Source organism: Primulina tabacum, chromosome 2 (genome assembly GCF_025594145.1).
Source record: "Primulina tabacum isolate GXHZ01 chromosome 2, ASM2559414v2, whole genome shotgun sequence".
Lineage (NCBI taxonomy): Eukaryota > Viridiplantae > Streptophyta > Magnoliopsida > Lamiales > Gesneriaceae > Primulina > Primulina tabacum.
The window spans coordinates 38,221,698-38,236,432 of record NC_134551.1 but is presented as its reverse complement, the minus strand read 5'-3'; the positions used below and the strand labels follow the sequence as shown (position 1 = coordinate 38,236,432).

Genomic DNA, 14,735 nt, shown 5'->3' with positions numbered 1-14,735 from the left:
AAACTTAAAGATCCAGGGAGTTTTACTATTACTTGTGTTATTGGTGGTTCTCATGTAAATATAGCTTTATGTGATTTAGGTGCTAGTATTAATTTAATGTGTTTTTCTATTTACAGGACTTTGGAGCTTGGTGAGGTGAAACCTAGCACTATCACTTTATAGCTGGCAGACAGATCAATTACTTATCAACGAGGGATAATTTAGGATGTGTTATTAAAGGTAGACAAATTTATCTTCCATGTTGACTTTGTTATATAAGATATGGAGGAAAATGAGGATGCTCCTTTGATTTTTGTGGGACCGTTCCTAACCACTGTAAAAGCCTTAATTTATATGCACAAGGGTGAGATTACACTAAGAGTCGGAGGCGAAGAGGTGGTGTTCAACATCTACAATGCCATCCGAGGACCGAACGAGGTAAGTACCTGTAATAGCATTGATATTTTTGATTCTTGTGTATCTCATGTTGGTACCAGGATGACGACAAAAGATTCTTTGGAGAGATGCTTGGTTGAGTCAGCATCTATGGTGGATGAATGGATAAAGGAGATTTGGGACTTTAAAGAGGAGTTACTAGCTCTTAACATGTTACCCAAAGAAAAGATTGATGTCCAGCGAGAGGAGCTTCTTGAAGATGCAACTAAGGAGGTACCAAAAGTCACTCTTGAATTAAAAGAGCTACCAGGTCATTTGTGCTATGCAGTTTTAGATGAGAGTTCGACTTATCCGATAATTATATCTTCCTAACTTACTGCTAATGAAAAGGATAAATTATTGAGAGTATTGAAGGAATTTAAGTCTACCTTGGGATAGTCAATAGCTGATATAAAGGGAATTATCTCTACTGTTTGCAAGCACAAAATTTTGATGCAAGAATATTATGCTCCTTATGTTGATCACCAAAGGAGACTTAACCCAGCAGGTACTGCAATTGTTGAATGCTGGTGTTATTTATACGATATCTGACAGTCCTTGGATTTTCACCAGTTCAGGTAGTGCCTAAAAAAAAAAGGTATGACCGTGGTAAAGAATGAGGGGAATGAGTTGATATCGACTCGCCCAGTGACTGGGTACCGGGTGTGTATTGACTATAAAAAACTAAATGATGCGACTAGAAAAGATCATTTTACCCTCCCATTTATTGATCAAATGTTGAATAGGCGAGGTGGTATCATTATTATTGTTTTCTAGATGGCTATTCAGGTTACAATCAAATTGCTATAGCACCAGAGGATGAAGAGAAGACTACTTCACTTGCCCCTATGGTAAATTTTCTTCAGGCAGATGCCATTTGGAATTTGCAACGCACCTGCTACAGTTTCAGAGGTGTATGATGGCCATTTTTCAGATACGGTGGAGGAGATCATTAAGGTTTTCATGGATGATATATCAGTATTTGGTTCTTCCTTTGATCAATGTCTACATAATATTACCCTTGTTTTGCAGAGGTGTCAGGCGAAGAATTTAGTGCTGAACTGGGAAAAATGCTACTTTATGATGCAAGAAGGCATTGTGCTTGGGCACAAGATTTCAGCAAGAGGAATGGAAGTGGATAGAGCCAAGGTAGTGGAGATTGAAAAATTACCACCGCCAAAGAATGTGAAGGCCATCAGAAGTCTTTTGGGACATGCGAGGTTCTATCGTCGTTATATTAAGGACTTTTCTAAAATTACTAGGCCTTTTGTGTAATTTGTTATGTAAATTGTTAGAGAAGGATTCCACATTCATATTTGACGATGGTTGATTGTAGGCATTTAACAAAATCAAGGAGGCACTTGTTTCAGCACCAATTATTGTTGATCCAGACTGGAAAGAGCCTATTGAGCTTATGTGTGATACTAGTGATTACTCTGTTGAAGCAGTGTTAGGTGAAAGGAGAGAGAAGAAGTTCCGGGCCATCTATTATGCTAGTCATACTTTGAATTCGACATAGCAGGAGATGCTAGAAGTGGTGTTTGCGTTCAACAAATTCAGAACATATCTTATCGGCACCAAGGTAATTGTTTTCACTGACCATGCAGCTATTCGTTACTTGTTTGCCAAGAAGGATGCAAAGCCAAGATTTATACGGTTGATATTACTACTCCAAGAATTTGACTTTGAAGTCAAGGATAAGAAAGGTCGTGAAAATCAAATGATAGATCATTTGTCACAATTGGAGTTAGAAGAAAGAACAGAAAGAGGAGCTATCAATGAGTCATTCTCAGATGAACAACTTCTCAATGTAACTATCTAATTTCATGCTTTAAATTGGTGGGATTGAGTTGCTTGATTTCTGCCTATAAAGTGTTTGATGAATTGATTCCGGAGGTTGTATGTTGATGATTGAAGGAGTGTGGTACTAGTATATCACATTTAGTAGACAAACTGGTGATTGATTGATAACTTTGACATTGTGGTAGCTACATTGTTGGAACGTTTTTGTTGTGTGAAGTGTTGTTTTGGAGACGACTGCTATCCAGTGTGGTTTTTATCATGTGGTTAAATCATGCCGCCTAATAAAAGAAGTAAACGCGGTCAGATTGGTGATGGTGAGTCGTCGTCTACTAGTTTTGATAAACGACGTTTCTAGGATGCTACAGCTGATGAAAACTATACTAAACTTCAAGAAAAAAGTATGCAGCGGGAGAGAGAGATGGATCGTAGCATCTCAAATTGCGATATATTAGTTCTTTCCTGGAGTTGCATTGGGACGAATTTGTGAATCAGCCTGCGGATGCAGTGATGTCCCTTTTTAGGGAATTTTATGCCAATTTAAAGGTGAAACACGAGGATTATCATCCTAAAGATCTGAAGGCGGATGGTTGCATTCGACAGTCGGACAATTAACTCGTTGTACTCGATACTGGACTATGACACTGACGAGTACACGATGTTCATGCCAGAGGCGTACCCACATGAAACGATTATTTCTACACTTTGTGAGCTGGGCATAGTTTGAAAGCTGAACAATCAACGAGCCCCGGTAACATTCTCGGCTACGTCTATGAAGACGGGGGCATATATTTGGTATCATTTTGTAGCCTCGAGGTTCATGTCACCTGAGCATGTGTCGGATGTAACTAAGAGTAAGGCAGTTTTGGTATGTTGTATCATCACTGGCAAGACAGTTGATGTAGGCCGAGTTATTGTATTCGATCTTGAAGGCTTCCCGAGGCACTTCCACTGTTATTATACCCCATTCTTCGATCATTATGGACCTCTGTCATGTAGCGGGTGTCACATGGAATGACAGTGAGCAGATGTTGCGGACAAAAAGAGATATTTTAATTTTGGGGCCCTCTCGAGAGATAAGAGATGACGACAGAGCGCTAGTGGTCCAGGTGAAGCTTCAGGGAGTGGAGCACAGCCGCAGCCCATCCCACATGAACCACAGGTACCACGGATAGGTACTGGGAGGCCATAGTCCGCGCACGAGCGTATCAATGATTTGGAGCACATGATGAGGAGACAGTGGCGGATTACTCGTGAGCACATGAACTATGTGCATGACTTTACCCGTGTGGTTGCATTATTTTTTAATGCAACTAGTGCCTCCGACGAGCCATTTTCCGCCTCCACCAGCTTTTCCACACTGATTTATTGAAGAGGATGATGAGTATGATTCTGATGAGGATGATTATGTTGATGATGTGGATGATAAGGAGGTTGATTTGTCATGCGAGGATAGCGAGTCTGCAAGAGGTACGTCATCTGCAACGTCCCAAAAATTTGAAGGTCCATGTAAGCCACGCATGCAAGTTTTCAATTTCTTATGTATTTTAATTAATTTATTTTTTATGCATTAAATTCATGATTTTAACATAAATATGTGGTTTTAATTCTTGGTTTGTTATAGTTTCATTTCGCGCTCGAACGAGTAACGGAGACCGGGATAATCAGAAAAAATATTTTTATTGAATGATTAATTAATATGAAGTATTTTTAAGAGCATTTTTGAGAATTGGGCCTTGGTGGATATTTTTACTCGACGAGTCACATTTTTAATCGATACGCAAAATTTAGCCAATCGAGAGACTTTTTCAGGGTTCGGGTAATTTTTTCAAAAATGTATCTAAAAGAAATATTTTTTGGAAGATTTTTTGGGCTTGATAGGATTATTTTATTGCGTAATGTGTCAAAAATCGTTTTAAACCTTTTAATTTTAATTAAGGGCACATTAACATTTAATAATTGTAACTTAAACTCCTTAACTAAGCCTTAAACCTAATCTACTCAAGATGGCCGCCCTCCCCATTCAGCAGCACTTTTCTGAAATTCCAGCATCTCCCAATCTCAAAAATCCTCTCCAAACTTTCAAGGAAATCATCCCGCTTCTCCGGTTCACGTCCTACGCGCATATCTTCGAGTTTTCGAGCGTATAAAGTGTATAAAAGTACACCCAAAAATCTCGTTTTCTCATCATTCACATCATAAAATGCTGGTTTGTGTGATTATGTATGCGAAATCTTTTGATCTATTATATGGTATCGTTTTTGCATAGTTTTGACATGAAATACACCTGCACTTTGATGCAATTCACGTTTTCTTGACTTCTTGTGTAAGGGGCTACTGGTTTTAGGTGTTAAGGGGCTGTATACGTTGGGAGTTAAGGTGTCAAGGGGCAGGAGTCACAAATTAGTCACGCTTTGGTTAGGGATGTTTGGTTTTCTTGAGGGAGATGTGATTTTTTATCGTAAAACGGCATAAGCTGTGAAATTTCTGTATCACAAAATCCGTCATCCTCTGTTATTTCGTACTCTGCAACTTATAGATTGGTTTTCTGAAAATGTGCTCAACATATGATTTGTAGCACTCTGTGTTATCTTTGATTCTCTAGCAAATTCGTAATTTTATGATAAAAACGAGGGAGATATGATTTTTATCGTAAAACCGCACAAACTGTAAAATTTTTGTGTCACAAAACTCGTCATCCTCTGTTATTTCAGATTATGCGAATTATAGATTTGTTTTCTTGAAATGTTTTCAACATACGATTTGTAGCGCTCTGTGTTATATTTGATTCAATAGTAAATTCGTTATTTTCTGATAAGAAACGAGGGAGATATGATTTTTATCGTAAAACCACACAAGCTATGAAATTTCTGTGTCACAAAATTCGTAACCCTCTGTTATTTCAAATTATGTGACTTATAGGTTGGTTTTCTGGAAATATGTTCGACATATGATTTGTAGAAATCTGTGTTATCTTTGATTCGATAGCAAATTCGTAATTTTCTGGACCGCACAAGCTGTGAAATATTTCAAATTCTGCGACTTACAGGTTGGGTTTCTTGAAATGTGTTCAACATATGATTTGTAACACTCTGGGTTATCTTCGATTTGATAGAAAATTCGTAATTATCTGATAAGAAATGAGGGAGATGTGGTTTTATCGTAAAATCGCTCAAGTTGTGAAAATTTTTGTGCATACGATGGATATTTCCAGCAATCTTTGGGCTTGTTTCATGGGTCATAAGTTGTCTAGAACTGGTGGTTTAGAGGCTGGTCATGTGGGTTTAATCACGGTTTAAGCTTGGAGAGATTTCGTTAAGTTTTCAGTTTTATTCGGGTTAAAACGGGGACCACGGTCCAAGTTTTAAAACGAATCGTGTAAGTTTTGAATAGGGCTCGATTTTACGTCTAAGAAACTCTTATAAATATATTTTGAGTTGTTTTAAGGAGTTTGTTTGGCTTCGGGTCGAAATTTTGAGGTCCAGGGGTAAAATGGTCATTTTGGGTTTCTAAGGGCCAAACGGTCATTTTTCACCCGAGTTGAGTTAGAAGTCCTTGAAGCACCCTAAACACGATTTAACATGTTTTAAATGTTTATACGATCATGTATATGACTTGTTATGAAATTATGAAAAATACGTTGCATGCTTGGTTTGAAAGAAAATTACGTATATGCATGATTTTTATAAGTGGTGAATATGATGGCATGTTTTTGAAGGATGAGAGTTGGTTGTGACTAATATGATGATATGATTGGAGATATCATGAGAGGAAAAGGCCCCAGAGGGAGCCCGACGATCATATTTCCATTGATATGATATGATGTATGTTAGGCCAAGGCTCAGTTTACGGGTGAGAGTGTCAATTATGTCCCCGTCACCCGGTACCATGGTTATACATAGATGGATCCATCGAATAGAGCTGATACGAAAGTCACAACTAATTAACAGAATTCAATTAAAGAAAATGCATACATATACGATGTTTATGATGAGACATGTTTTGACACGTTATGCTTTTATACGAGATCTTTACGTTTATGCTTTTAAGATCATGAAATGTTTATGCTTTAACAGACCATGATTATGCATACGATTTTATAAGATCATGAAACGTATCTTTATTACAGTACTTTTCACTGTTGTTTGTTATGTATATGTATTTTCTATAAAGTTACAGATGTGTTAAGTCTTTAGACTCACTAGGTGTGAATGATGTAGGTGAGCTTCTTGATGTGGAGATTGGAGGTGATGATGATTGAACGGGCGGAGCTGGTGGAGCACGTTAACCCGAGGACCTTGTATTCTTCCGCAATAATATGATCTTATGGGAACACGTTTAAACATTTTTTACTGATTGATGAATTTATTTACTTGCGGGTTTTTGTCAGATTTTGATATGCTGGACGTTTTATATTTTTTTAACAGTAAATTTTTTAGGGTGGTTGCTCTTTTCATAATTTTAACTGTAGTCATTTTATTCAGCAGTGGGATGATTTTTGCAAAATGTATGTTTCGAATTTTATAGTTTTATATGGGCATGGTTTCAGCCATTGCATTTAAAAAAATTGTTCAGTAGAATTTTAAAATGAGTAGAGACGGTACATCATCCCTTGTTTTATTGGTCCATTACTGTACATTGGGGACAATGCATAAACTTAAGTTTGAGAGGTGATTTGTTATCTCCTACATAGTAGTTAAATTGTTTTAATTTCGTAGGGAGTTTGGTCAAGTCGTTTTTTTACCTCCAGTTTAAAAAAATTAAAAAAATTAAAAAAAATAGATTCAGGTTGTTGAAGATATAAGTATTCGGCCTATAATGAGAAATTATTTCGAATTAAAATAGATCAATATATACATATGATTTCTCTAATTTTACATTTTTATACACGATACCATGATTTTGATCCCATCGTTGTTAGGAAACATTCACTCACTTGGGACACCAAACTGATGATTGAGAACTAAAACATTAGCGAGAATAACATGAACCTAAGTAAGAGATTTTGTAGATATACAAAGATGACCTAGACATTGTTTTGAACTAGTTTGGGTCTATTTCCTTTGATTATCATTTGCAGCCCTTTGTGCCTAATTGAAAAATGAAGTGTGTAGTTGTGTTCTTATTGCATGACACCATTTACTTTTTGAGATGCATGATCATTCTATATCTGTTGATTGTGGATTGAAAGTTGTCTAGAACTTAACCTCACGCTCATCGAGGCGAATTAAGGGTAAAGTGTGACATCGAATGATTTAGGCAATTCTTAAAGCAGATTGAGCCTTTCAAGCCTACCTAATGCATCATAAATATCCCTAGTGTCATATTTTTAGTTTACTGAAAATCAAGTTGTAACACATTTGACTCAATAAAATGAAGATATAAACTTTTATGCGGAAGCTTAACTAAAAAATCAAGTTGTAACACCTTTGACTCAATAAAATGAAGATATAAACTTTTATGCGGAAGTTTAACTAAAATTGGCTAAAATAAGCATTTTAAAAATTTTCGGTAGAATTTACACATAATTTAAATACATCAACATGCCACAATCAAAGCTCTTTAAACCAACAATCCAACTTAACCATTCAAATAATACACAAAATAAACCATAAGCATTTAGTAAAAGAACTAGTATCCATCTAAAATTTCATACAATCCTTCCATACATGATAATAGTTTTATTAAAAGATATCATATACATCCATAACAAAATATATCTTGTTTCTATCCAAAAATCTTTCAACCTAGCAAAGATAATTCATCTCCCAAAATTTGGCTTATATAATTTCCATCTGCTGCAACAACTCCGCCAAAACTAATCTTTAGGACATGCATCCCATAAACATAATTTGAATGAGTTTATAAAACTCAGCAAGTAGACATCATACTAACAAATACATATATGATATTAAATATCAGAGAATCCATAATCTTTCTTTTAAATTTTATATGTCATCATTCAATAAAACTATAGATAACAATCATATTAAAGATGGCATTCATTTATTTTCTTTATCTGTAGTGGCAATGATAGTTATCAATCATTGGTATATATGTATTTTTCAGTCAAATCATTCATGTACATGTTATTTTGTTGATCAAAATCAGTCATGTGGGTTTAGAATTACCAAAGGTAACACCACTATACCATTTAACTATCAAGCCATAATAATATTCATTGAAACCATTAATCAAACATATGGTGTGCATGTAAAAACTTTAAGCTCCTTTTTTATTTCAATGACATAGAAACCATTTTCTTTCCTTTTCAATCAATACATAGATACATAAACATTATACCTATGAATCATTTAAAAGGATCTAATCATTTAAAATCATTTCAATATATACATAGTTCATGAGATGCATTCAATAATGAGGTCTACTTACAACCAACGTTAGGAATGGTAAGCTCAATCATTTGATGATGCTCCTACAAATCAAATCCAAGATATAATCCATCATTGCATAAATAACAACTTTCATTTAACATTTAACCCATAAACCTCAACCTTTTTTTAAAACTCAAAAGAAACAAGAATGGATTCCGTACCTTAAACCCTTCAATCCTTAAAGAAAAATTTCCTAGCTTGGATTGCAAGATTATTCCTTGATATGAAGAGATTGAAGGAACCCTAGGTTCTAAACCGATGGAGAGAAATGGGAAGAGAAGAAAATGATACAAAATCATTCCCCAATCTAATTTATGCCATCCAAATCTCAAAACACGCTTCTTACACTTTGCTGGGCAGAGTGGTCATTTCTTACCGCCCTAGCGCGGTGCTCTCAGCCAGAACTCATAAATCCAAAGCGTGGAGCACTCGGGCGGTCAAATCTTACTGCTCGGGCGCTGCTCTGTGCATAGCCATATCAAAGATCGCTTCTGAAACGCCTCTTCCCGTCCGAATTAGGACAAGTGGTATACATGAAAGTTTTAGCCCTATGTCTTGCCTTGCATCTCCATTTTGCCGCATGTCATTTCAAGGTCTGAGTAAAAAATTATGCGCAATCTCCCAACATGTGTCAGTGTAGGAACCAAGATACACACTTCGGAGCCCTTTTGACTTATCTTCCACAATGATTTGAACAATACTCAAAACATAAAAGTTGTAGTCTTATATTTTATATTTCTAATGGAAGTGGCCTCACATCATATGAATCACAATAAAAAAATTTATGCTAAAAACCAAAACTACTGCCAAAGTTTCATACCATTTCTGCACTTCCAATACCCATTTAGCCCAAGTTCAACATTCTATTCTACTCATCTATTAACTAATCTATTTCATACCATAATGTAAAACCATATATCATCATTATATAATACCATAAATCATTAATAAAAGAAGAGAAACGATCGACTATTACAATTCTTGCCCCCTTAGAAAATTTTGTCCCCGAAATTTCCCTTACCTCTCAAAAATTCCGGATAACGTTGCTTCATTTTTTCTTCAGTTTCCCAATTTGCTTCTTCAATCAAGTGATTCCTACATAACACTTTCACAAGTCCAATCTCTTTGTTCCTCAACACTTTAACTTTTCGGTCAAGAATTTGGATTGGTATCTCTTCATAAGTCAAATTAGGCATCAAATCCAATGGTTCATATTTTTGAACATGTGAAGGATTGGACAAGTATTTTCTAAGCATAGAGACATGAAACACATTGTGAACCTTGTTCAAATTTGGAGGCAATGTCAAACGATAAGCTCTCTCGCCAATTCTGTCAAGAATCTCAAATGGTCCAATATATCTCCGACTCAACTTCCCTTTCTTCCCGAATCTCGTTACCCCTTTGGGAGGAGTAATTTTTATAAAGACATTATCTCCAACTTCAAATTCCAATGGCCTTCTTCGGACATCGGCATTGCTTTTCTGTCGAGATTTCACTGTTTTCATTCTTTCTCGAATTACTTCTATAATATCGGCTGTCTGTTGTACTAACTCAGGTCCCAATAACTTTCTTTCTCCTATTTCATCCCAGTATAAAGGTGATCTACACTTCCTACTATACAATGCTTCATAAGGAGCCATCCCAATAGTTGTGTGATAACTGTTATTAAATGTAAACTCTATAAGAGGTAACTTCGAATCCCAACTACTAGGAAAATCAATAGTACATGATCTCAACAAATCTTCAAGAATCTGAATAACACGCTCAGATTGCTCATCACTCTGAGGATGATAAGCTGTACTAAAAGCCAACTTCGAAACCAAGGCTCTGTGCAAACTCTTCCAAAATTCAGAAGTAAACCTTGGATCATGATCAGACACAATGGACACTGGAACCCCATGAAGTCTAACAATTTCCTCAACATAAACCTCAGCATATTGATTCATAGACAATGCCATCTTGACAGGAAGAAAATGAGCCGATTTTGTCAAGCAATCAACGATAACCCAAATAGAGTTAAAACCTTTATGAGTGCTTGGGAGTCCTACAACAAAATCCATAGTGATGTACTCCCATTTCCATTGAAAATTTAATGATTGCAATAGCCAAGCTCGCCTTTGGTGCTCAATCTTCACCTGCTGAGAAGTCAAGCATTCAGAAACAAATAAAGCAATAGCTTTCTTCATAACTGGCCACTAATATAGTCGGCTGAGATCTTGATACATTTTTGTACTTCCTGGATGTATTGAGTATGGAGTTGTACGAGCCTCAATCAAAACATCTCGTCTAATATTATCCTTAGTAGGAACATATATTCGTCCTCTGAAAGTAATCAATCCATCACTTGTTGGATCTAAACTCAGAATTCCCTTTCAATTCAGCCTTCTTTCTCATTTCCAATAACTGATCATCGAGTTGTTGTTCTTTTCTTATTTTATCAATCAAAGTAGATCGAATAACTAAAGTTGAAAGTTTAGAAACAGTACCTTGCTCAACCAAAGTTATTTCATTTCTTTGCAAGTCCATCAACAACTGTCTTTGAATTAGAGCATTCATCATAGAAACAGACTTACGACTCAAAGCATCTGCGACCATATTCGCCTTTCCGGGATGATAGTTAATAACGCAATCATAATCTTTAACAAGCTCTAGCCACCGTCTTTGTCTCATATTCAGTTCTTTTTGTAAAAATAAATACTTGAGGCTCTTGTTATCCGTGAATATCACACTTCTCCCCATATAAATAGTGTCGCCAAATCATCAAAGCAAACACTACCGCTGCTAACTCAAGATCATGCATAGGATAATTCTTCTCGTATTCTTTCAATTGACGAGAAGCATAATAAATTACTTTCCCACATTGCATTAACACTGCTCCAAGACCTTGCTTCGAAGCATCTGTATAAACCACAAAATCTTCTGATCCCTCCGGAAGAGCTAACACTGGTACAGAAGTTAATTTATCCTTCAATATCTGAAAGGCTTGCTGGAAATCCTTGGTCCATACATATCTCACTTCTTTTCTTGTCAAAGTGGTAAGTGGCAAGGCTATCATAGAGAAATTAGATATGAATCGCAAATAATAACCTGCCAAACCAAGAAACTACGCACCTCAGAGACTGTAGTGGGAATAGGCCATTGTTGTATTGCTTCAACCTTCGATGGATCCACTGCAATCCCATCCTTTGATACAATATGGACTAAAAAGATGACTCGATCCAACCAAAATTCACACTTGTTTAACTTAGCGAACAACTTCTTCTCCCTCAACTGCTGCAACACTGTACTCAAATGCTCTTGGTGCAGCTCTCGAGTCTTAGAATATATTAGGATATCATCAATGAATACAATAACAAAACTGTCCAAATATGGCTTGAACATTCTGTTCATCAGATCAATAAAGACAGATGGAGCATTAGTTAACCCAAAATACATTACCAAAAACTCATAATGACCATACCTAGTCCTGAAAGCGGTCTTTGGTAAATCAGCCTCTCTAACCTTCAACTGGCTGATATCCGGAACTTAGATCAATCTTTGAAAATACTGAAGCCCCTAGAAACTGATCAAAGAGATCATCAATCCTTGGTAATGGATATTTGTTCTTGATTGTCACTTTGTTGATCTCTCTATAATCAATGCATAATATCAAAGAACCATCCTTCTTCTTCACAAAAAGAACCAGGGCTCCCCATGGTGAAAAACTGGGTCTAATAAATCCTTTATCCAACAGTTCCTGTAATTGATCTTTCAGCTCCTTCATTTTTGTCGGTGCCATTCTATAAAGAGGCTTTGAAATAGGAGCTGTGCCAGGAACTACATCAATAACAAACTCAACCTCTCTATCAGGTGGTAACCTAGGTACATCATCTGCAAATACATCTGAAAAATCCCTCACCACTTCAATATCATCTAAATTCACTTTCACATTTTTGTTCACATCCAATACCGAAGCCAAAAACCCTAAACATCCTTTCCACAACATTTTACGAGCTTTCATACAAGAAATAAAAGGAAGAACCAGTGAAGTACCTGAACTGACTATTAATCCTCCTTCCTTGCCGTCTATTGAAAATCTCACTATCTTGGCAACACAATCAATAACTGCAAGGTGAATTGATAACCAATCCATACCCAATATCACATCAAAGGCAACCATGGGAATAACGATCAAATCAGCAAACATTGTTCTTTCATTAACTTTCACAGAACAAGCACGAACACTGGTTGGATAAATCTCATCTCCTGATGGTAATAATATACTATACTGGATATCATGATAAGATGGAGTGATACCTAAAGATCTCATAAATATTTTAGACATAAATGAATGAGTAGCTCCAGTATCAATCAATGTAATAGCTAATTTTCCCGAAATTAAAATAGTACTTGATATCACAGAAGAATCAGGATTTATACCTTCCTTTGCCATGGTAAAAATGCGTCCTTGTACTTTTCCTTTCCCATATATCTGAGGACAATTCACAGCAATATGTCTGGTACTTCCACACTTAAAGCATTTTTTACTACCCACCAAGCGTTCACTTTTGTGATGTTTGCCACACTTTGGACACAATGGTTTATCTTCTGCAGGAGGTGTAGGAGTAATCATAGGAGTTTTGGCCCGATTTTCCTCCTTCCCTTTTCCTTTAAATCCTCCCTTCCAACCTTGACTTGAACCATGGCCCTTAGGTGGAAAAATTTGTCTCCTCAATTTTCTCTCGATCTCAATCTCCTTCTCATCCTGCTCTGCCATAAGTGCTTTCTCCACAATTTCTTTGTATGTTGTAGCTTTGGACATCCTTACAACTCGCTTGATTTCCGCTCTTAAACCCCTCAAGAAGTGCTCACCCTTTTCTGTATCATATTTGGAAATGTAAGAGGCAAACTGACATCCCTCTTCAAATTTAAGAAGGTAATCATTCACATTCATACTTCCATGTTTCAATTCCAAAAATTCTTTCACCTTCTTTGTCTTGACATCTTTAGAAAAATATTTGTCAAAGAAAAGATCTTTGAATTCTTGCCACTTTAACGTTTGAATATTCAAAATCACTTTGGTCGCTTCCCACCAAGTCCTTGCTGCATTAGTAAGAAGAAAAACAACACAACTAACTCTGTCATTCTCTTCAAATTTCAGAAAATCAAAGATAGCCTCAACAACCTTAATCCATTCCATAGCACTCAACAGATCTTAACTTCCAGAAAACTCTGGTGGCTTCATCTTCCTAAACTTTTCATAAGATTTCTCTGTAGTAATCTCTTGTCTTACCTGACCTCTACCTCTATCTTGCTCTGGTTTATGCAAACTCAATAAATGTTGAACCTGTTCGCCATGAATTTTTTCTTTTTCTTTCAGCAGTTTACCAAATTCATCAACCACTTTTGATGATGAACTATCCCCTTCGTCACTAGCTTTCCGCTTAGGAGGCATAGTCCTATATTGCATCTCAGTTTAAAACTCATTTCAATTCATATAACATAAGCTTACTTATCAAATCATTACTTAATATTAATGCAGGAAGAAACATACCGAAGTGTTGATAGCAGAGGAAATCATATGCCAAATCATTGGTCCAAAAGAACGTTGCTCTGATACCACTCAATGTAAAACCTTTGACTCAATAAAATGAAGATATAAACTTTTATGCGGAAGCTTAAATAAATTGGCTAAAATATGCATTTTAAAAATTTTCGGTAGAATTTACCTATAATTTAAACACCTCAACATGTCACAATCAAAGCTCTTTAAACCAACAATCCAACTTAACCATTAAAATAGTACACAAAATAAACCATAAGCATTTAGTAAAAGAACTAGTATCTATCTAAAATTTCAAACAATCCTTCCATACATGATTAAAATTTAATAAAAGATATCATATACATCCATAACAAAATATTTCTTGTTTCTGTCCAAAAATATTTCAACCTAGCAAAGAGAATTCATCTCCCAAAATTTGGCATATATAATTTCCATCTGCTACGACAACTCCGCCGAAACTAATCTTTAGGACCTGCATCCCATAAACATAATTTGAATGAGTTTATAAAACTCAGCAAGTAGACATCATGCAAACAAATACATGTATGACAGCAAAAATCAGATAATCCATATTCTTTCTT

General features: G+C 36.0%; 1 protein-coding gene across 1 annotated transcript; it reads right to left on the bottom strand.

Annotated features, from left to right (window-relative positions):
* Nucleotides 1–9,598: 9,598 nt before the first annotated feature.
* On the bottom strand, nt 9,599–14,043 carry LOC142537666 (uncharacterized). Its single transcript, XM_075643163.1, has 6 exons — nt 13,882–14,043; nt 13,029–13,773; nt 12,267–12,905; nt 11,461–11,657; nt 10,538–10,744; nt 9,599–10,447 (listed from the first exon to the last, which is right to left on the bottom strand). The coding sequence occupies exons 1-6, from the start codon at nt 14,041–14,043 to the stop codon at nt 9,599–9,601; spliced, it is 2,799 nt and encodes a 932-aa protein (XP_075499278.1).
* Nucleotides 14,044–14,735: the final 692 nt, after the last annotated feature.